The sequence below is a fragment of the Topomyia yanbarensis genome, chromosome 3 (genome assembly GCF_030247195.1).
Source record: "Topomyia yanbarensis strain Yona2022 chromosome 3, ASM3024719v1, whole genome shotgun sequence".
NCBI lineage: Eukaryota > Metazoa > Arthropoda > Insecta > Diptera > Culicidae > Topomyia > Topomyia yanbarensis.
In genome coordinates this window covers 280693093-280717655 of record NC_080672.1, presented here as the reverse complement: position 1 = coordinate 280717655, position 24563 = coordinate 280693093, and the positions used below count along the sequence as shown (strand labels likewise).

The following is a 24563-nucleotide window of genomic DNA, read 5'->3' as shown; positions in this document are numbered from 1 at the left end:
TCTGAGATAATTCTTTTTATCACTTGCTTTCGGTGATTCGCTATTCATCAAAATCACATGACCGTACATTCCACAACTTCTTACTTGACTAAAGGAACACAAATGACCGTTGACTGATTAGATTTTTATTTATATACCGAAGAATAAGAACACGCTAAAGATTGACAATCTTATCCATTCTAACAGCTGGACTTTTTTCGCACAAATTTTCAAATATGCACAATACTTCAATCACCGGAATACACGTGAGTTTAGCAAAACATTGAAATTAAGACAAATAACAAATCATACCGAAATTACCTAAAGGAATGTACCTTAATTCAATGTTCATAACCTACCATTGCTTTGTGTCCGTCTTACCCTCACTTTCCCTATTGCACAAAAATGGCAACGGTCTGAAAAACTGGCTAATTGGTGGATCTGATAGCTCAGGTCAACCGAACTGCCATCCAACACTCAGAAAGCAGTTATCTCTAATTGAAATGACCGACCTTACATCGTAAAAGAGACAAACAATCAATACACATCTTGTCGAAAGAACCACTAATTGAAAGTGTTCCGACGTTGCCATAAAACTTTATCACTCACAGTCAACGTTCCGGTCAGATACCTCTATTCTCAATCTTGGAAGGATGCGCACATGAATGCGTCCCACCCACGCCAACGAGCTCGCAGAGAAAGTGCCAGGCTGTCATCACAAAATGAAACGAAACTTTGGGGATACTGCTGTATATTTAGGGGTTTGGAGCCATTCTATTTCTTGGTGTCAAACTCATTATCCAAATTAAATTACAGTTATGGGGCAGTATTTCCTGACATTAAAGGGCGAACACGAAATTATTGCGACACCGAAAATGTCATGCCAATTTTCTTATAATGTTTAAAATCAAACCAAAATTTTAGGGTAGTTTTATACATATATTTACTTCAAAAATCAAAAGAAAAGTTAATCGATGGAGCCTTGGGTTAAAATTGAACGCATTTTCGCTTGATGCCCTCCATCAAAGTCTTTACAGTGTCATCCGGTACCAGTTTCTCAGTTTTTTTCCATTTTCTTAAGATGTCCTTCTCGTCTTTGACTGTCTTCTTGCTCTTCCGAAGTTCCCGCTTCATCATTGTCCAGTACTGCTCCACCGGGCGCAGCTCCGGACAGTTTGGCGGATTCATGTTCTTTGGAACAAAATGGACAGAATTGGTCTCATACCACTCCAGGACACTTTTAGAATAGTGGCATGATGCCAAATCTGGCCAAAATAGCGGAGCTTCGTCGTGCTGCTGCAAGAACGGCAAAAGGCGCTTCTCGAGGCACTCAGATTTGTAGATCTCGCCATTTACTGTGCCCTTTGTCACGAAAGGCTCACTCCTCAGTCCGCAAGAGCAGATGGCCTGCCAAATGAGATATTTGGAGGCGAACTTCGACATTTTCTTCTTCTTAAATTTGTCGTCCACATAGAACTTGCTCTTGCCGGTGAAAAACTCCAACCCCGGAATTTGCTTAAAATCGGCTTTTATATACGTTTCGTCGTCCATCACACAGCAGCCATATTTTGTCAGCATCTTCTCGTAGAGCTTCCGTGCCCGAGTTTTAGCCGTCGATTGTTGCCGCTCATCGCGGTTTGGGAAGTTCTGTACCTTGTATGTATATAGTTCAGATCTTTTCTTTGCATTCTGGACGTAGCTCTGCGACATGCCGATCTTTTTAGCCAAATCACGGCTTGAGGCGCTGGATTTGCTTTAATCATCCGCTTCACCTTTCCCTCCGTCTTTTTGTTCTCAGGTCCCGGTTTTTTCCATCTCCTTTGCCGTGGTCCAACGTCAACCGCTCCTGGAACCGCTGCAACACTCTGGAGACGGTTGAATGGTGAATGTTCAACATTTTTCCCAACTGCCGGTGCGACAGGTCAGGAAATTCCAGGTGTTTGGAAAGAATTTGTTCTCTCGACTCGCGTTGGTTCACCTCCATTTTCGTTGAATCGAAAAACACGACTTCGAGTTTGACAGCATGTAAACAAAGAAAGTGTGCATAATTTGGTTGATTTTTACCCAATGGTAAAAAAGTTATGTTGATTGTGTCGCAATAATTTCGTGTTCGCCCTTTAACTTTACCATTCACAATGCGTTCAACTCGTTTGATGTTAGCATACAATTGTTGAGAACCAGTTTGCCTGTTTAGTCCATTGCCTGCGAGCAGTTGGTACAGTTCAATTTTCAGTTAATCTTTATTCTTCTGTATTGTAATCGAATGAATGGCGATATTAGCTTCTGGAGGTTTTGTTTGTTTGTTTGTGTTTTAACTTACACAAGGAACATGAGAATTTGATAAAAAATAGTTGATTTTTTGAAAATGCCCGAATTTGTAAAAGTTCCATCAATTATTAAAAATTCAGAAACATAAGTAGTCCAAAAGATGCCATTCCAGTCTACAAACAAGAAGAACCAATTTGGAACAGTTTTAAGACCTCTCGTGTTTATTTTCTTGTATAAAAATCAATGAAGTCAAAGACTCACTCAACAGTCAAGATCACATAATTTCTAAATCCTCAACTTTGAAGATTTAATATACAAATTCTAGTGTATTAATTCTACTAGAAGGAATTATGAAAAATTAACTCTTCAAAAATGGTGAGTGACTTGGTGCCTTCAGCAAAGTTGTTAATATTATGATTTTAATCAATTTTATTGAGAATATGAAGGCTACATGAATGCAGCATATCGAGATATAAAACAATATTCAGGAAAAAAATTAAAAAGCCAGTTCTCTTCAATATAACTTTTTGTTGTTAGCCCCAGAGACACATATCTTGAATACAATGTGCATTTTATTGTTTTTAAACCGCAGAAGAGATTTATCAAATACAGCATCATCAAAATAACTTTTTGAAAGGTTTTCTTTTACATATAGTCTACTATATGTTGTTCTCTAAACATACAATATGTAAAATAATTTAAGACACACTTGTCCATTTCTTTTTGCCTTTCTCATATAAAGAAAGGCTATGCAATCACTGTAAAAATCGACTTTTTAACCGAGGCCCGGAGGGCCGAGTATCATACACCATTCGATTCAGTTCGTCGAGATCGGCAAATGTCTGTGTGTGTGTATGTATGTGTGTGTGTGTATGTGTGTGTGTGTGTGTCATTTAAACTCACACAATTTTCTCAGAGATGGCTGAACCGATTTTCGCAAACTTAGTTTCATCTGAAAGGTATAACGCTCCCATAAGCTGCTATTGAATTTTTAGTTGATCCGACTTCCGATTCCGGAGTTACGGGTTGAAGAGTGCGGTCACACAGCAAATTCCCATATAAACTGGTACCACCATAATGTTCAAATGATGTAAAACATATTAAAATTGATGTAACATTACTCTAGTTTGCGTGTCTGGATCACTAATGATCAATCAAAGCAGCTTTGACCACATTGGCCACCTATGACGGTTCATGACGCCCTCGGGGAACCCGCCAAGTTCCTAAGCTAATATCACACCCATTCCACAACGAATTCTCTACCGATTTTTACGAACTTAATTTCAAATGAAAGATACAGTAATGCCATTGACTGCTGCTGAATTTCATTCGGTTCTGACTCTTGCTTCCGGAGTTACAGGGGTGTTAGTAAGGATACACTGGAATTTCCCATATAAATCGGTACAATCGTAATACCTCAGAGGCTAAAAACTATTGAAATGGTCACCAAATTACTTCTAATCGTAGATCTAGATCACTGATTGCCAATCAAACATTCTTTGAATATATTGTCCACTATCGACGATTCCGGAAGTCCGGAATTCCGAGCATATTCCACAATGAAAGTCACATCGGTTCATCGGTGATGACTGAACCGATTTTCTCAAACCAAGTCTCAAATGGAAGGCAAAATATGCAGTTGAGTATTGCGTAGCCGCCCCTTCACCCCTCCCCACCTTGCCCTTACACCTCCCTCCTTCATCACTCCCCTCTTCTTGGATCACCCTCACGCCCAGATTTCCTTCATCCACCCCGTATACCGAAATAAGATGAAGGATTTCTGACGCATCCTCCACACCCACTCTACTAAACCCCCATTCCCTACACGTTCAAACGCATTCCACCAACCTTTGCAAATTATAATCACATGAAGATAACATTGAACTCATGCTTATTAAGCTAATTAAATATTATTCTTTTGCCTTTCTTATATAGAAAGGTTATGCAATTGCTCCAAAAACCGACTTTCTAACCGAGGCCCGGAGGGCCGAGTCTCATATAACATTCGACTCAGTTCGCCGAGATCACAAAATATCTGTGTGAATGTATGTGTGTATGTATGTATGTGTGTATGTGTATGTGTGTATGTATGTGTGTGTATGTGCGGATTTGTTAACAAAATGTCCACATCGGTTACTCGGAGATGGCTGAACCGATTTTTACAAACTAAGATTCAAATGAAAGGTATAATATTCCCATAGGTTGCTATTGAATTTCATTTTCAACCGACATCCTGTTCCGAATTACGAGTTGAAGAGTATGGTTACAAAACAAAATTTGTTGATTTTTCCAAATCGGTTTCTCGGAATTTTCTGAACCGATTTTGACAAACTTAATTTTAAATGAAAGGTCCATCAGCTGCTGTTGAATTTTGTGTGGATCCGAGTTCTGGTTCCTGAATTACAGGGTGATACGTACGATCACGCAGCAAATCCCGATTCTAACGAATTCTGCGATGAATGTAAAAAGGTGATTTTTTTTCCAAAATGTAAACACAACTGTTGAATTTGTAGATCTAGGTCCCCAACAGTCATTCAAAGTCTCTTTGGCCACACTGGCCACCATCGACGGATCCGGAAGCATCCAAAGTCAGAATAACGGTTATATTGGTTTCTCGAAAATGGCTAGATTTGCTCAACTTAGTCTCAAATGAAAGGTGTTGCGTCCCCAGAAACTGATATTAAATTCCATCTCCATCCGACTTCCAGCACCGGAGTTACGGGTTGTGGAGGTCGATCACATAGAAAACTCCGATTCAAACCGATACCGCGATGAATGCAAAAAGGTGCTCTTATATATACTTACCAAGTGTAATAAGAATGAAAGACATTTCCATAAAGTTATATTGTACGAAGCAGCTATTAAATCATAGTTTGGAGAAATGAGAAAGGCACAATTGCACCTCTAGGTGGATTAAAACAGGTTTTTCAATTTAATATTAATGTAGCTGTTTTTTCTTTTACAAAATTTTAGAACTCGAATAGTGATTTTTTCTTGTATATTTGTCATGTCATGTATAATAATAAAATGTAATATATTCATTTGAAAGCTTTTAATGAATATAAACAACGCAAACATTCACGTGTTCATGATTGAAAAAGGCACAATTGCACCGCTAGGTGGATTAAAACAGGTTTTTAATTTTTCTACCACTACTCGACTACCACACTTTGGTACCGCAACAAACTCTAGTTTTTTTATTTATTGGCTCTGAAATGGTACATTAAACCAAATCTTTACTTTCAACAACAATACCGGAACAATTAAGGGATGTTTTCAATTATTTTACATACTGTATAAAGTGTTCATGTCCTCAACAAAATTGGTTGAAATAGCATTTTCGAAAACTTTACTGAAGACATTAAGTCTCGAGCTTAATTTTCTAGAAGATTAAATTCTCTATAATTATTCCAGGAGGATTAACCACCAACATCATTTTATCAGAAGATGTTCTGTTTTACGTTGTAAAATTCTTCAAGGATAGACCAGAATGCGGTCAAATAGGTATGGAGGTACAATAGGTATAGGGCATTATCTTTGCTATGTTATTGCAGTGTGGTAGAGAACATCGAGGACAACTGTCACTTCGGCTGCTACCGTGTATCAGCTGTGTTAGTTACGGCGTCGTTCATGTTTTTGCGTGTTGTTCTGCGAAAACGCATTGTATTTCGTCCTCAGTACAGTACATTTAATCAATGTAAAACTGTCAAGTTAGTTTTTCTAACGCAAAAATAAATGCTGAACAATAGTTTTGTAGTGGTTTTTCGATATTTTTGTTTAAAAGAAATCGGACATCAACATACGCTTGGGAGTACGATAGTTCAGCCGCTAGGGGGCACTATATGTCACTATTGATCGTCTGCTAAGCAACCACGTGAGCCGGAATGAACAACTTCAATTCCACACTCTGGCGGCGACGAGGACACCGAAGAAGTCATTCGCAAGTACAAAGCAAGACGCAGTTGCCGAAACAACCTGTTTTTTCAACATTTCCTTTCATGATTTTTCACATCTTTTGCCACTTCTTATTTTCTTACCTGATTGACGTCAATTTAATTTTTAAATAATCTTCAAATAAAAGTTGAACCGGTGATTTTCTAGGCGTGTACCCAGTTTAATAAAACCTTGAATATAGTGACCTGTCGTGCCCCCAGATTTTAAAAACATCGATAAATATTACCTTCGTCTTATTGGATTTAGCTTGATAAATATTTTGCCAGGTATAAAACCATTATTGCCAAAACGTTGCCAGATGTACAACCTTTCCAACGAGTGCTTGTTTGTCAACAACAGTGCAAAAATACCATCGTCCGAGCTCACCAAAGAAACTTGACCACACTCTACTCTACTTAACATCGAAATTTGACAGTTTCGTATGGAAATGATCGAGACTGTAAAAAGTTATCGAGCATTTATTTTACTTTTCTTCGATATTCAAGCTCACAACATGACAACGAGTCCTAGTACCTAGTACACAAAATTTTATTACGCCTTTCAACTCAGCACTAAAGTATATACCATTAATAGCTTGAAATATATTGAAATTTTTAATAACTCTAATCCTTCTTAGTGGCTACTCATATAACTGATAATTCAACAAAAATCAAATGCACATAAAAACCGATCCTGACCTGCTAGTGACAAATTGTAAACGTTATTTTGCATCATCTTCCATCTACTTTCCGAAATATTATTCTTGTTATTAATCATATCTAATTTTTGTCTCAACTCTTCGCAATCTCAAAAAATACATTTTTAGCAAATGTTGAAATTTATGTTCGTTTTCGGTAAGCAAGTTCATGTTTTATAGACAATCAACCTATTCCAACTTAACGTCCCATTCGAAAAATTGTCACTAAGCCATATTTTGGAACACCTCTTCAAAAAAGACTCATAATAATTGGATCTCAACTAAGAGATAAGTTACAAGTTCCTCTTCCCACAATTTTCCAAAAGCCCTCATAATGCTTAAAACAGCAGGTTCTCAATGTAGCGATCAGACAATATTCTTCGAAAAATATTTTGTACAATATTAAATTAAATCAGTCCGCATTTTTTTGGAATCCAATAAATATTTGTTTGGGGGGTGTCAAACCCACCAACCCCCCCACCCCCCCTCCCTGGCTACGCCACCGTACTCATTTAATGATTAATTTGGGATAACTTGGCTGATGGTACTATTTACCTATGTATTTTAACGTGCGATACACTGGTGTGCAATAAAATAGGTATGAACCTTATTTATAGTTGCTGATTACGCCACACTGCTAACAACGCAATAGCAAAGAACACAACCTTCTGATTATAGCAGCTTACTTTTAGGGCATAACGGTGACGTAAACAAATCAGGTAGATTGTTTATGTTTACAGGGTAACATAGTCTGTTTTGAAAATTATTCAAATCGCAATAGTTCCGTTCGGTTTCTGAGATTTGGATAAAATGATCCAAAACTCCAGCTTCCCCTATTTTTTGGGAAACGAAGACATTTCCTTTAAAATGCTAAGATTTGTTTACTTAGAAAAAATGTATAAATTATAAGTTTCCGAGTGCTACTTCAAAAGTTATGGCATTTAATATATTTTTCCTCATATTTTCCTATAACACCAATGTCAAAAACTTCACGGGGGTCTAAAATTGTCCAAATTATGTGAAATTGGCATCTCAGTTTATCTAGATTTAAATTGTTTTGCAATGTCCTAAGGGACACGTTTCGCAGTGGGGGTCATTGTATGTCAATTTATCAGTTGACTTAGTCATCGCGCACAGGCTAATTAAAAATATATAAAAGTAGAAGCCTATTAGGTTGTGTTGTAATAATTGTAGTTTTTAGTACGATTGTACAATTATTATGTGGTAGTAGTATATCTATCTTTGTATGTGTTCGTCTGAGTATTTGTGACAGCTGGGTCAGGGAATGGATGCAGAACTGGCGTACATGATAGACTAGTGGGTAATCCTTCCCAGAATTCGTTGGTCACTTTTACCAGTGTTCAATTCGTGCATTCGATTCGATTCATTTGTGAAGATCGGATTGGATAAATTAACCCTCTGCTGTCCAGCCCCGCCTTTCGGCGGGCTACGGGCAAACCGCTATATAACATTCAAAACACGCTTGTATGTTGTCACACTATGAAAAACTCTTCACAACATTCTCATTAGTCATACAAATAGATTGTTCGCATTTTGAAATCACTATGTTGAATACATTAAACGTTGAAAGTTTAAAATTTGAGGAAAACGAAAAAAAAGCTATTTTGTGTATGGCAGTGTAATTTAGTTAATGTTTATGGTTTTTTTATTTGGAGAAAATAAAAAAATATTTCCAAATTTCTAGATTGTGAACGATGCGGAAATAAAAGTTATTAGCAAAAAAATCTTGACTCGTAAAATGACTATATTGGACATTTTTGAGGGATAAATGCAAAATTCGTAGCCTTCGTGAGCTGGCAACATATTTTTCGGCTTTCTCATTCCAAAAATGATCTACATTAGCTTTCATAAGCAAAACAAAAATTTGGGCAGCAGAGGGATAAGGTACGATTAATTTACCGACGCATGTGAATCATCAATTCGCGGTCAGCATAGCATGAAAAAAGTTGTAACTGAGTGCAATTTTCGTTTATGGTAAATAAGTATGATTTGCTGGAATTTAGACGATTTCAAGTAGTTTGATTGTATGTTACATGTGTTCTTTTCTTCTTCTTCATTAGTCTGTTTCTGTTGTACTTCTAGTAGTTTGTATTTCCACGCTTCTACTTAATTTCTTTCTTTCCTCTCCAATATACTCTCACAATTTTTCTTATTCGAAACGTACAAACTTGGTCTACGCAATAACACAAACCTGGTCACAAACGCGAACATGCTATTGCAATCAGCCATACATACTTACGCCCGTGATCTCGCCAACATTGAAACATACCGATAATGAAGTGAACGTTTTAGCATTTATAAATTTATAATCGCGGTCTCAAGCATCAACCCACCACTCACGCTATCATAAATCAGTCGCGTCCGTAAATCACTACCCTCAATTCTAACAGCCTAGACTCATGTCTACAGTTTGACCAATACAAAAATTAAGAGATTCACTAGACAACACGTTCCATGGCGACATGACGGAGACACTAGTGAAACGGAAGAACTCACTCTCTTATAGCATCGGAACCATACACCAAAAATTAAATATCAGGTTCACGGTCCGTACGCGATCATTCAAGAACACACGCGAACATGCGAATGGTCACACGCTTATAAAAAAATATTGTATACACGCGAAGTTACACATTCGCTAGCGCTAGCACACGCGACAAAAACTTCAACATATAAACGCTCGAGTTCTTCGCGGCAAACTTTAACCTCCGCTCTAGCGACTTAGGTCCATACATTCGGTTGGGCCATTCGAAAATAACGCTCATATCCACTAGACAACATGTTCCATGGAGACATAACCGGGCACTCTAGTGATATAGAAGAACTCACTCCCTTCTAGCATCTGAGCCGTTCACCGAAAATTAAGTATCAGTTTCACGGTCCGCGCGCGATCATGCAAGAACACACGCGAATATGCGAAAGGACACGGGGTCATAAAATATAATTTATACACGCGAAGTTACATACACGTTAGCGCACGCGACATACAAACGCACACGAGCTCGAAAACGTTAACCTACAAACGCTCAAGTCCTTTGCGATAATACACGCTATCGTGAAGTCCTTACGCCCGCGCATACCTGAATCGTACAATGAATATCACATTCACAATTACGGCCCACTGAAATTTGCCTTAAGCAATGTTTTAGTGGGTGACATATTTCGTCTCGTCTACAATTGTAGTGAGTGATTCTGACGAGGAGCCCTTCCGAGAACCTAGCTCTACAGCTCCAGTAGGACAATTCTCGAAAAAAAATGTAATTAAAGAAATGAATTGAATAGCCATACTTCAGATGTATTTCATTCATCATAGTACGTGAAAAAGTAGAACTTTTGGCACTGCACTATATTTAGGACATGGTGCTTACTTCTCCTTATTTACTTTTGACACCGTTCGACCTGATCTTGCTCGGTCAGGTACCTATTCTAAGGTCGCATTCGATTTTTCTTTCTGTGGAAGGAGTGAACTATTGACCCAATTGTACATACTGCAAGTGGAAATAGAGGAATCATGATGGTAGACGATACCTGCACTAATGAAAGCACAATCACTGGATTTCAGGATTTCAGAGTGGAGTAGAAGGACTGACATGTATCGAACAGCAGAGAAGCAGCACCCCACAAATATGGTATATTATTAATGGACGAGATAAGTGGCTTGTGTGGTTTTGTTTGTGGTTTGATGGTTCAGGCTTCGGATAGAGTGCTTTTGGAAATACAGAAAGCATTTCCCAGAGTAATGATGAATGTTACACTCCAAGTGGTTACGATGATTGGTCTAGCACCTAATGTAACATTTGTGGGTCAGTTCATACTTCTGGCTTGTTCAATGTCATGGGCATTTAATCACTATAAATGTAGTTCTTTGCTAGGTTTGATAACAGTGTTATCATTATAGTGTACTGTAAGAATCCGCAACGAACTCAATCCGAACAGGCGATCAAGTTCCATATTAGAATGTGATACCAAAGCTTTGCCCTTTCGAGCTGTAGTTTGTTATAACGATACCAGGAAAGAGCCTGACCGATATTTTCCTCTTTTTTTCTTTCCAGAGTGACATGGCTGAAACACCGCAAACAATCGATTTCGTCGAACCGGAGGCAGACCACCGGATGCGCCATCATCGTTTCTTTCGACAGCAGCTTCACGAGCTGGAGGTTAAACAGACGGCAATGAAGCGACAGTTAAATGACATCTTCAACCACCGAATGGCGGATCGGTTGCGAAGCTTGGAAATTGAACAGCGTAGGCTGGCCAACGCGAACTTCAACATTAGCCGTCAGGTGGCCAGCTTGGATAAACTGCACGGTTCGATGCTGGAGCTGCTGGAGGACGTCGAGGGAATCCAAAACAAGTTCGAGAAAACTCTGCCCGATATCAAGCGGGAAATTTCCAAGGTGGAGTTCAATGCGGCACAGATTTCCTCCCAACAGGGTCTGCTGAGGGAGGAAGGACATAACATAGCGAAAAGTATACAGGCGATGGCTGTCAGTGTCAGCACCTTGCAAGATGAGCGGGAAAATGTGCGAAAACTTGAGGAGCAGATTCAGGTCATGAAACGAGACCTGGATAAAATCAAGTCGGCTGCCCTGCTGCACAGAGAGATGGCTCACAACCGATGGGAAAAGGTGCGTATTATTCGAGTTTCGTAAAATTTTGTTGACGATAGTAGTTTCCTTTTCTGGAATATACATTCAATGGAATGTATTAAAATGTATGTGTGTCAATTAGATATTATTGAAAAATGTTTCTGTCTTACATTATTTGTTAGAAATAATTTCAACCGAAGACTATTGCTAATCAATCCTATCTCAATGAACATATTATTTCCTTTTGACTACTATTTAATGACGAATACAAATAGACCAAAGAGAGCGACTTTCACTATCAAATCACTGGTAAATTTGCGTGAGACCGAACAGCGCCCACTAATTGACAGTTAACTGAAAATCGGAAGGTTCATCGAGAATTGCGGGGAACCGATTTTGCAACACAAACCGCACTATTGATTATAGTGTCGGAATTCAACTGATTTGGCGTAACTAATTAACACCATTGTGCGATTGCAGCGCCCACAAAACACGCTAGTGGTCTAATATTCTGGTCACCCTGTATGTTCTACAAACGTCCCCTCCCGGGCCACGAAATAATCCACATCCAAACTGTAACATTCCGGTTCCACTACACTACGGAACCGATGATGAATATAACATTTCACGCAATGTTGAACATTCGCTTTTTGCTCATAGCTGGTCTGGCCAGCGTACCGAGGAATGCACTTTGCGAATGTTTGCAGCTGACGTTGAGAATTTTTTTCGCAGTGTACAGCTGATTGCACCGTTGCACAATGGTCCGAATACTTGAGAAAAGCGGACATAAATATATTTTATGCGAATGTCGATGCAAAACTATGCACCGGAAATTATAAAATTTAAACGTCATGTAAAACTAATGCGATTGCAAACATTCATTGGTTTAATCTAATGTGACCAGATGTCCCTGATTTGGTGGGAAACTGCCGAGTTTCAAGGACTTGTCTCCCATAGCTTGAAATAATATCGGGCTATTGTGAAGTCCGCGAAAATTTAGCCAGTTTGTTTTGATTCTGATAGCAAAACTGGGCTCAGTTCACATTTAGTAAAAACAAAACGATTGTTACCTATCCGCTGAATTTTTATATTCCTGTCACAAAATCATAAGGATAAGTGCCACTGTGCACCGCCTACATCATTCATCGGTCACATTCGAATACCGACGAGTGATATGTCCGCGACCAGCTATAACTGACTACATGGTATGTGGTGTCCCTAGATTCCAAACTCAATACCATGTTCGGTGCGCAGTATGTCACACGGTTTGATCGGTCAGAAGCAACGAGCGTGAAATGCAAATTATTTCCAAACTGCTCATGAAATGCTGGTGACGGTAGCTAAGGAATGGTTGAATTTTCCGGTAAAGTAGAATAGAGACGCAAATTTTAAAATCAAAGTATTAGAAGTTAGTCTCTTAACATCAATACATTTTGCTTTCGATTTTTCAGAATTTTAAAATGCAATTTTTATAAATTTAAAACATTCTAAAAAAATTTCAGCGCCTTTTATTGGTAAATTTGGTTGAATTTTATGTTACATGTGAATTCATCCATCCAAATATTTTTGTGAGTTTTAATTCTCATTTGTATAAGGTAGTAAATATTGAATTTGCCATCTCTCAAGTTTGGATGTTATTCCAATTGAAATATAAAATAATGACCAAAAGATACCCAACGAATATATAATCAGACGACTGATATATTGTATGAACACCGGAAACGAATGCTTTGTTATCATGACTGGTACCGATGTACTACTGCATACGAAACAAAAATACACAGACTAGTAGTTACAAACGACGTTCTTGGGTGATCAACGAATTGAAGTATTGTGTTTGGAATTAAATTGTTTGCAATGTGTTGTTACAATGGTTATTATATCCTCTCAAACATTTCATGTAACACCTGGCAGTTCCCCAGGATTCCAACCTAAGCACACTATACTTCATTCGTAAAAATTCTTGGAAATAAGAAATGCAAATAACGCAGAAGCATTCCAAAACGTAATCAATCCAACCAGACGTGATATAGTAAGCGTAATGAAATAACGTTTTGCAGAACAACTGAATCTTTTTCTTTTAGGCGTAATGTTTGATTTCAATTCACATTTGAGAAATACTAATTATAGCAAAATGTTCAGTGTGTGTTCTCAACACCTTCAGCTGCTGTTTCGAAGACCCATACTCAACAAAATCATTGTATACTACACGGTTAAATAAAATAACCTGTAGAAAAGTTCTTTTAACTTACTTTTGAGTTGTGCGTCGCTTTCGCACTTATTAGTGTTGTGAAAAACAAAAAGAGAGATTCGACTCACTCGAGGTCTTCCGTGGAGGAAGGTACTTTTGAGTTGTTTGGGGTGAACTCAAAATTAGGTAAATTCAACTTAAATTTGAGTATAAAAAACCTATCAATGAGTTGTAATTTTTGCCGTGGTTAAATGGAAACTACCTTCAACACGGTTTACCTAATTTTAAGTTCCCCCACGATACCACGAGATTGAGTCAAAAGAACTCAATTTTAGGTAGTTTTTCGTTTCCGTGTATATAGAAAAGCAAAGCCTTTCGAAACTACAATCCCTTTTTGCAATTTTCGCCTTCTACTTCAACCTACACTAAAGACCCATTTTTATCAGCCCCTTGGTGAATTTTAAGCTGATAAAACGGGGACATTGACTAAATCGGGACATACTTTTTTTCTTTTTTTTTAATAAACCGAAGCACTTAAAATATCCATCTTTAGTCCTTCGATGAAGCCTAACGCTATAACGTTGCACTTGCATTTCCCACCCTAGAACGTTGCACTGGGGTACACATGTACCCCACGCGTTTGATCGCAATTTTCGCAGGTAAAAATGAAAACATAAGAAATGTATAATACATCATTTTCTTCGTTTTTTTAATTGTGAAACCAGCTGTATTAGTAAAAGTACGGTATTTATTGAATAAATGGTACATAAATTGGTTTGATCGAAAAAAATGGAAAAATCTCTGTTTTGACGTTTTTTACAAAAATTACTAAAACTGCGAATTTTCAACCGTTTTGAAAAAAAAGTGTAATTATTTGGAAGAGTGAAAGTTTAAAAAACGGGTTTTGGAAAATACCACGAAATGGGGTGAAAATCGAAATGAAAAAAATATTTCTGAACAGTAATACATTAGTAACACGCAACGTTACTGTTACAGTAGTTACTGTACTGTACTGTTATACTTGCGAGCCATTGCTATAAAAAATAAACAATACAACAATAAAAATCAGCAAAAATTAGAATGATTTTTTTTCTACTTCAAAATTAAAATAAATTAATTGAATAAATGATTGAAAACGATTTTATAACACTAACTGTTACTTACGTAGTAAAACAACTAGTATTTAAATTGGTATTGTCACGAGTCACATTTCCACAGACAGTACGAAACCTGACGAAACGCTAACGGCAACCGTAAACTGGGGTACAAATGTAACCCACGCCAACTTTGACACCTGCTTCTACGAAGGCTATAAGCAAACTGGCAATACCATCTTTTCCTACTGTTACTAGGAACTCTAAATCGAATTATGGTTATGATCCCAGGTCGGTAAATGCCGAATTGTCGTCTTCACATGGCTCCAAAGAAGGCGTGGGGTACATTTGTACACCAGTGCAACGTTCTAGGGCTAATAACCTTTTCTGATTATTTAGTTTAAATTTCCCTTCACTCTCTAAAAGGCAAGAGAAATGATGTTGACAGTTAAATTGAAATTACAAACGAATGAGGCGCTCTTTGTTATTCTAGTCTTTTTAGTCATACATCTTAATCGTTTTGTCATGTACGCTGATGAAATAAGGTACCCATTAATGCGTAGAAAACTACGCATTTTCAATAAAAGTGGAATAATTTGAATACATAAAATGGGTAAAGTTTTTTTACCGTGTATATGCGTGATTCAAGTTATAAAAAATACACCCGCTTAGTATCCACAGCGCCATCTGAACTTGACTAGTTGATGCAACAATATCACTGATTGTGGATGGAGGAGAATTCTTCGCAGAATGCCATCAACGAACGAATTCAGAGCAACGCGCTGGTGAGATTGTTTTGTGATGTTCTTCGATGTTTATTTTTTTACCTTTTACCTGCCAGAATCATAAATATTATTTTTCATTTTGAAAGTGTGAATATATTGCACATATTCAATCGATACTCGGATGTATTCGCGCGAGGCTTATTGAAGGCGGTCTCAGAATGTACGTATATGAACAGGCATTCTTGAAATGGGTCGTTGGATGCAAGGAGTTTTTATTCTCACCTTTGTTGGATGAACAGTGAAGCTATCGCCTTTCATTTCCAGGCCTACATATGAGTACATCTATAGATAATACAAAATGTATCAATAAATAGATAGGGGAGACTGAGGAGACTTGATCCCTTTTTTTATTTTTCAATCCTACTCCGTGGAATGATACAAAAACTAAGTTATTTTTTGTAGTTTTATATTGTTTCTAGGGTTGACTGATAATCATAAAAAAATTACATGGAAATATTATACTGGACATGAGCTATGAGCATTTTTGGAAAACAACAAAAAACTGGAAAATTCTTTGATTAGTGGAGACTCGATCCTTAATTTGGGGACACTTGATTATTTTTTGAAAATGTGTTTAAAAGAGCATGTAGGGTAATAAGCCTATTTTTACCCTTTTTCTATTATCATCCTACCCATCTGAAGCCTTTGGTTAGAGCAGCGTCTGCCATCTTTGCTCAACGCATTGGCTCAAATGGTGTTGCGATAATTGGGGTACTCGATTAGAGTTTTAGCTGCGCTCAAACAGAAGATTTTCATCATTCTCAAGACAATTTTGGCATTATATTGGCTCTTAATAAGAGCCGAATGACCTTAAGGCTAAAACCTCTATAATCGAAATAAAAAATGGCGTCTAATAACAAAGCAAAGAAGCTGAAATAATAAAATTAATAATGAAATAATGTGGTACCCTCCCTAATAGGACAAAAATAGGTACCTAATCCCATTCAATGTTATAAATGTATTGTGGTATTGATTAAATTGTTGTGATTACATATTACTACTTTTGTTACTACATATTACGCATCTCTCACAAGATTTTTTTTACGAATTTCCCAAATCTCGGTGCAATTATTTGAAAGCTGTCGTTATTATGGTTGAGGAACGTCAAATGTGGGATGCATGGTTGCTACGTATACTGTAGTAAACAATTACAGTTAAGTTTCTGTACGATGAAGCGTTCATTTTTGACAGTAATTTTTTGTTATTTTATGGCAACAATGACTTCAATTGTTCTGGCGTGAATTTGGTTATTTTCAGTGGTGTGTATAAAGCATGGCGAAGGGGATCAAATCTCCACGAATTTGAATGGATCAAGTGAACCCATAGCATCTATTTCAGCAAACTTTAGTACAAGTATAGTTGAACAAAAAAATCAGCTCAATCATAACGAATTCATATAATTGACATTCTCCTGTAATTCTGTATGCAAAAGTATAGTATGTAGTGGGTGACTTTATCAATTGTATAAAAGTTTGAAAATTTAGAAAATAAATCTTCTTCAGTTCTTCTGAGATTTTTTTCTTTGAATCGGTAAAAATTCGGTAACACATGTCCAATTTATTTTTTTGTGTTAAAGAAACGTATGTTTAGATAAAGCTGCGCAACTTTCTAGTATATTCGATTAATGTATTCTGATCCGCCTTTGAGTTACAATGATGGGATCAAGTTTCCCCGGGGATCAAGTCTCCTCAGTCTCCCCTACAGACAAGTTTCTTCCATAAAAGTACTATGGATGGATTGTATAAACATGCACACAATGTTTTATGAAAGGATATTGCTGGCCATTCAGAAACAAAAGTGCTTTTGGACAGAACGGCATATCCGTAAGCAACTGTCGCCATATCTGCAAGCGATTTTCTCATGAATCGTGAATTAAGAGTCTGTGGATAAGCGAAACGCAACCGGACAGCCCGGTAAGAGATTTATTTTAAGAGGTTAAACTATATCTGAGGGATTCCATGAGAAACCGGCCGACCACAAAATATGACCATCGTCGATTCGAACGACACTTTAAAGTTGTGTTCGGTTTATGAATCTCCATTATTTTCTCTGACAATTGCAATATTCTGATACAAGAGCAATTTTCAAAAAGAGACTAAACATTTGTACGTGCATTAATTTCATTTTTTTTGTTCGATTACTGTATTTTATACAGAAAAACTTTCTGGGAACGAGTTTCAGGGAATGAATAATTTTGTGCGAAAAAATATACACTGAAAAAAGTGTGTTATTTTTCGCAAAAACAAAAATTTGTGTTAAAAATTTTAATTGCAAAAAAACCCTTTTTTCCAATTTTTTATATTTTAGAAGCAAAACCAAAAGAGAAAAGAAATATTTTGTGTGATGGAGAACTTATCGGTAAAAAAGTTTTTCTAACAATAACTTTATACATGTTTTCAAGTTTCATACTAATTGACTTACATAACTGTAAATTTTATTACAGAATGTAATTCTTAGTCTTATTTTAAATCAAAATGCATTTAACAAAAATCTTCCAATATGCAATAGTTTTCGAGATATTTGGAATTTTGTTCCAACAAAAACAATTAATTCATGTGATTATGCTCTTTTTAAAAGTTATTCGCGTTACCCCATCATAAAATGTCAAAAATCAAATGCTTATCGTTTTAAAGACACAAAAGAAACTTTTTCAGTGTATTTGGATCATGGAGAAGATTTCAATAAAAAAGTTTTCCTAACAACAACTTTTGACAGATTTTTATAATTTATACAATTTGCAGTCAAAAATACAATTTTCTTTTTGAATATGATTTTAAACGCTATTTTAAATCAAAATGCTCATAACAAAAAATTTCCGAAATGTAGTAGTCTCGAGATATTTCAAATTTCATTTTAACAACCCAAGTCTTTTGTTTTCTTACGACCTTTTCAGAAGTTATTCGCATTTCTCCATCAACAATAATACGTTTTTCAAAAGGCTTTCTTTGACATCAAGGCGATATTATAACCCATTTGAAAGTTACATGAAAGCAGCCAAAATATGATCGAACTATTTAGTTTAATCATAAGACCCTATGGTTGAATAGTATTTTGATTGTTTTCGTATAGCTTTCAAATGGTTTACAATATCACCTTGATGTCAAAGAAATGTTATGGGTCTTTTGAAAAAGTTATTATTGTTGATGGAGCATCGCGAATAACTTCTGAAAAGGTCGTAGTAGAATAACAGAATTACGTTGTTAAAACAAAATTTGGAATATCTCGAGAACTACAACATTTCAGAAAATTTTTGTTATTAGAATTTTGATTTAAATAGCGTTTAGAATCATATTCAAAAGGAAAATTGTATTTTTGACTGCAACTAGTAAGAATTATAAAAATATGCCAAAAATTTTGTTAAGAAATTTTTTTTTTATTGAAAGCTTTACCATGATCCAAATACACTGAAAAAGTTTCTTTTACGTCTTTAAAATGATAAACATTTGATTTTTGACATTTTATAATTGGGTAACGCGAATAACTTTTAAAAAGAGCAAAATCACACAAATTAACTATTTTTGTTGGAACAAAATTCCAAATATCTCGAAAACTATCGCATTTTGGAAGATTTTTTGTTAAATACATTTTGATTTAAAATGAGAGTAAGAATTATATTCTTTAATAAAATTACAGTTTTGTAAGTCAATTAGCATGAAATTTAAAAGCATGTATAAAGTTATTGTTAGAAAAACTTTTTTACCGATAAGTTCTCCATCATACAATCACATTCAAAATGTTTCTTTTCTCTTGAGGTTTTTATTGACAAAATATAAAAAATAGAAAAAATGGGGTTTTTTACAATTTAAATTTTTAACACAAATTTTTGTTTTTGTGAAAAATGACACATTTTTTTCAGTGTATAGTTTTTTGCTCATAAATATTCATTCTCTCAAACTTGTCCTCAGAAAGTTTTGCTTTATACAATACAGTAATCGAACAAAAAAAAATTGAAATGAATACACGTAGAAATGCTTACGCCCTTTTAAAAAATTGCTCTTGAGTCAAAATAATCTTACTGATTGTGGAATATGTTTAGTCTTCCATGCCGATGAAATGTGTAAAGTTTCATATGAATCCAAGATGGTCGATCAGGCTTTTAATTATTTTCGGACGGATCTCCGTGAAATTAGTGATCTATGTTTTACCTTGTTAGGGGAAACTATGCCACTGAGACCACGATTCAGGCTATCTTTTGTAGCTATCCCCAGGGCTGTCGAGAGCCACGTTGGGCCCCAAGGCTTGTATTACTGCCGGGCCTTTTTAAACCCCAGCCTTTAGTTCGGCCTCTTCAGCCATGGGAAACTCGTGACCCCATGGTTTCTATTAGTTTCCGGTTGACCCATATTTCCATATCCACAGATAGCGTGCCAAACAGCATGCTATGTCTAACATGGTGAAATTGTAGGGTGTAAACATTAGCCAACTTTAGCTTCATTTGTACTTTTAACAATAAATCTTAAAGAACGTCTCGAAACGTAAACAGGAATACAGTTTGACCAGAATAGGCCACTTTCTGCTTAGAACCGACACTCATTTGTTTTGGACATAGTGGGTTGGAACACGATATTTTGCTTCTACTTTGCAGCGACACACGGATTGATTTATATGCTGGTAGTGGTGGAGCAGTTTTTAGTTTTTGTTGTAAGTAAGATGAGAAGGCAGCAGATGCATTTTCATTTAAATTTATTGAATCAAAAAGGTTTTCAACTTACATAAGTTTATCTCATATTGAATCCAAGAAAACCGTTTCTAATCGTAGATTTTATGCAGGTTTTGTTAACCTTAGCGACGCGATTTTTTTTTTCGTTGTTAATACTGTTATTTTTAGCTTTATATGTATAGGTTTTCGGGGTCGTTGATTCTGATTCTGACGTCGAAAATGTAAAATTCAAATGGCGGATCCAATATGGCGACTGTGCTTGGTTAAATTTCATGTTTTTTTTTATCTTGACCTAAAACGTCTTACAAGGGTGGTTTCGGGATCGCTAATTTTGATTCTGACGTCGAAAATGTAAAACTCAATATGGTGGGTCCAGTGTGGCGACTGTGTGACCCAAAAAACTCCCGTGAATAGAGTTTTATACTAATTGTACCAAAATATGCTAATTTTGTAAAAAATGGTTGCCATTTTGTAGGCGCCATTTTGAATTTTCAAATTCTGTTATCAGAATCGTAATCAGCAACCTGAAAAATCACATAATCTATTTTTATGCTAGTTGAGAAGTTATCCCTGTCTCTCAGAATGTTTTATAGACCAACATAATATAAAACCCCATTTTTGCACATCTTGTTTTTTTTTTTAAAAAAATCTGACCTACGAAAAATTCTGCAAAATATCTATTATCTAGTTCAATGTTTGAAATACTTGCACAAAAGTTTTTAGATCCCTATGATAGTGCCGAATTTACTGTAAAACGAGATTTTCGAGTTTTAATTGTTTATAACAAATAAGTAAATAATAAATTCACATATTTTTTGTGCTAGTTGTACTCCTTACATCACTAAGAGTTGATTTAATGCAAAAATTCGTCTTCAGATGTCAACGCTAACTAGATATCCTATAAAAACTTAGGAGAAGTAGGTGGAAAGGGTTAATAATCAATGTGATATGACTAACGTAGGAGCCAGTTTTGAAATACTGTGAGAGTATGTAGGACCCGACAATAATATAGACACAGAACTCAGTAATCAGACGCAAATTAAACAACTGCGAGTACAGCGGTCAACCGAGTACTGCTGCTGTTGGCTGAACTGAACTGATTTGATTTATTTATTTCGCACATTATAATTGGGTTCTTATAGACATCATGGGCGAGGCCCATAATCGCCGTTCTAACTCAACAGATTGCATTTTTAGTACAATACAAAAATACAAATATTATCCATTTTAGTCTAAAAGTTGTTCCGCTATAGATACACGGCAAAAACGACTGCAGACGAATTGTGTTGCTATTGATTTTTGAAAATGTCCTGTAAGACCAGCTACTCGGGAAGTGAAAATTTTTTGTTTATTTTATTTTAGGAACAGGGAAAGGCCCGCTGGAGCTGAATTTTACTTTAACTCTCTCTCCAGCAGGCATAAAACCTCCTCATCTTTAATATCAACAGATAACATACATCCAAATGATACATTTCGTCACTTATAACTACACTGAAAAAATAATAAATTTCTACATTTGGATTGAACCTTAAGTTATAATATCATTATAACTATTTTTTGAAAACTCTTAGCTAGTTACCGTCTTCGACAAAGGTGCTAACCAAGGTTTGGACTATACGGACGTTATGACACGGTGCCCTAATGTAGGTATATGATTTGTGCCCATTACGCGCAACTGTGGTTTTAACCAACTTTCTCCTTAGTGGAGAAAAAATGATTATCACCCAACTTTTTTTCTTAGCATAGTGTATATTGCATTGGCTTGATAAGCCAAACAAAGTTTCACTTTCATTACTTCTCATCGGCTTAATCGGAATTCTTGTCTTGCGAAACATCGTGCTTGAATAGGGCTTGGCTCAGGAACACAAGTTACATCTCTGTTTTTAACTTAGTCCAGTCATTAAGTTAGCATCGGATTCTGATGAGACGAAGTCGAAACGCAGATTCCATAACTAATGAATAGAAAAACTAAAAAGTAATGCAAATTTATTTTTTTCTGAACAACATAAACTTTATAAATAAATACATCTTTCGCTGCAATATTCCATGATCTACTGCTATTCGCATCACTGAATTTCATTGATATGACAATTCATAAATTTTGTGTCATGTACAGCTACGCTGCGAAATAACACCCAATTCAAAACTCTGCAACAGAAACCCAAACGCTCAACAAGATATCCATAGCCACCGAGCTATGGGCGCACGCTTGGACGCATTTACAGTTCATACTGAACGAGATGCGATGGATGAATGCAACGGCAACGCCGGTTCAAGCACCATCTCTCGATTGTGGAACGGCATGGAGGTGCCTATTTGCCGGCGATGTGGCATACTTTACTCTGACGCTGCCTACAACACCAGAGTCATTTACGGCCGTACCCGACGTCATTTTGTATTGTAAATGTGCTGCACCACAAAGTGTCGCTGGAGTGCAAGTTGTCGGCTTAGCAGCGTTAGCAAATGTCCTGGAATGATGGGGTGACCGCAATCCCGTCGTTGACTTTCCGTTTGTTTAAAACGACAGAATTTTATTTATAGTTGAAGGCAACACCATGGATCAAACAGGTTTGGCTTTTACCGTATAGGATGGCACTGTATTATGCGTGGAAGTGGAAGCATGGCAGAAACGCAAAATTCTATCTATGTATATGATTTTCACCAGGATTCCTCCCAACAACTTGCATTCGGATATTGAGATGAAAAATAGCGACCACAACAGATTGAAAAAGATCAAAATTATGTCAAACCTTTCGAAATTATATCTCCTGTTGATATCATTGAACATTGGCATAGAACGAAATTTCAGCAGGAATTTACATTTTGCGCGACTGTTCTTTCTAGATTTATGTCACCTCCAGAAGAATTTGTGTACATAGCAGGGACATGTTTTGGTAAATATCTAGAAATTTCTTCTAAAAGAAAAGTTTTATTGTTCAGTTTTTTGTAATTTCTTCGTTACTTCTTTCTGATTTTGTAGTGTAATAATGGAAAAACAAGTTTCACCATTCGTGAATAAAGCTATTTAGATAATAAACATTGGGGAAAATTTGTAGAGATTGACGGTGAATTCCTGTCGGTTATCTTCAAACTAAAGTGATTTGTATGAATTAAATTGAATGAATGTCTACGTTCTTGACGGATTATTTGAAAAAAATGACTGTTGACTTGAGTGAAAGTCTAGTTGAACTGAGGAGGGATGAACAACAATTCCACAATAGAAAAGTTGTACGGAACGCTAACGTAAATATTTCAAAATATATTGCTTCTTATACTGCCCATAAACGCATAAGAGTCCCATGTGGATTTTTGTCGAAAATGAGTTATCCGTTGGATTGTATTCTGTGTCATCACTGAATTACACTGCACAAATAAGATTACCGGGTTTGTTCAGAAAATATAAAAAAAAATACCAAAACATGGTTGTCCCATCCATTTGGCTCAATGGATGGGACAATCTTGAACAGCGTTTTTCTCGGCTTGCTGTTTTTCAACATGGGACTCTTATGCTGTTATGGGCAGTATATGTTTATGTTTATTACCTTCACCAACAGGCCCCTTGACCCCAATGGTGGTATATACATGATAAAGTCAAATGGGATCAAAGCAGAAAACAACAGGTTTGTTCCAGTACACGGAAGCAGCGATGCCAACCTTCCAGTTTAAACTGGATTCTTCCAGTTTTTTACAATATCCAGTCACACAGACAATCGGAAAAATCTTCCATTTTTTTAAATTTGAGCCAGTTTTTTAAAATTTTCATTTATTTAGTTTCTTTTTCTAACAAATTGTAACTTGATTCATAGAATTTTCAAGCAAGCCGTGGGATGATGCCTACCCGAATAGAAATGTACAGTAACAAAACCATGATTTCACTGTGACAGTACAGTAATTTAACAATAATTTACAGTAAGTTGTAGTGTTATGCTACAATACAAAAACAATAAACTTTATCGTTTCTACAATAAATTTCAATGTAAAATCGACTTTTACAGCAAAAAGGGCACCCCCTATGTATCTTAACATTAAAAAAAATTGATTTTTTGCCATGCATTTGTTTCTCAAAAACAGTAAAATGTAATGTGATTTTACTGTATCAGATTTGTGCTTAACAGTAAAATTGATAGTAACATGAAATTTTATTGTAAATCTACTGCGAGAACCCTGCGTCGAACAATGTTGGAACACTAATAACTATAATATTTATTGTTTTATTATTGTTTGTAGGGTAAATGCTATTGTAAAATTCTATTCGGGTAGTGCCCCAGAATAAGATTTTAATCCACCGTAACTTGAACTCTTTTTATACCACGTCACAGTTGCTCAAAACAGCGTTTTGAGGTACT

The 24563-nt window shown here is 36.2% G+C and overlaps 1 protein-coding gene across 1 annotated transcript in view; it reads left to right on the top strand.

Moving 5' to 3' along the window:
- Positions 1-24563, top strand: part of LOC131688559 (protein scabrous-like) — a 113272-nt gene that overhangs the window by 78189 nt on the left and 10520 nt on the right. The window contains exon 3 of the mRNA XM_058972887.1: positions 10951-11526. Within this exon, the coding sequence (XP_058828870.1) occupies positions 10951-11526 (576 nt within the window). The remainder of the gene's footprint in view (positions 1-10950; positions 11527-24563) is intronic.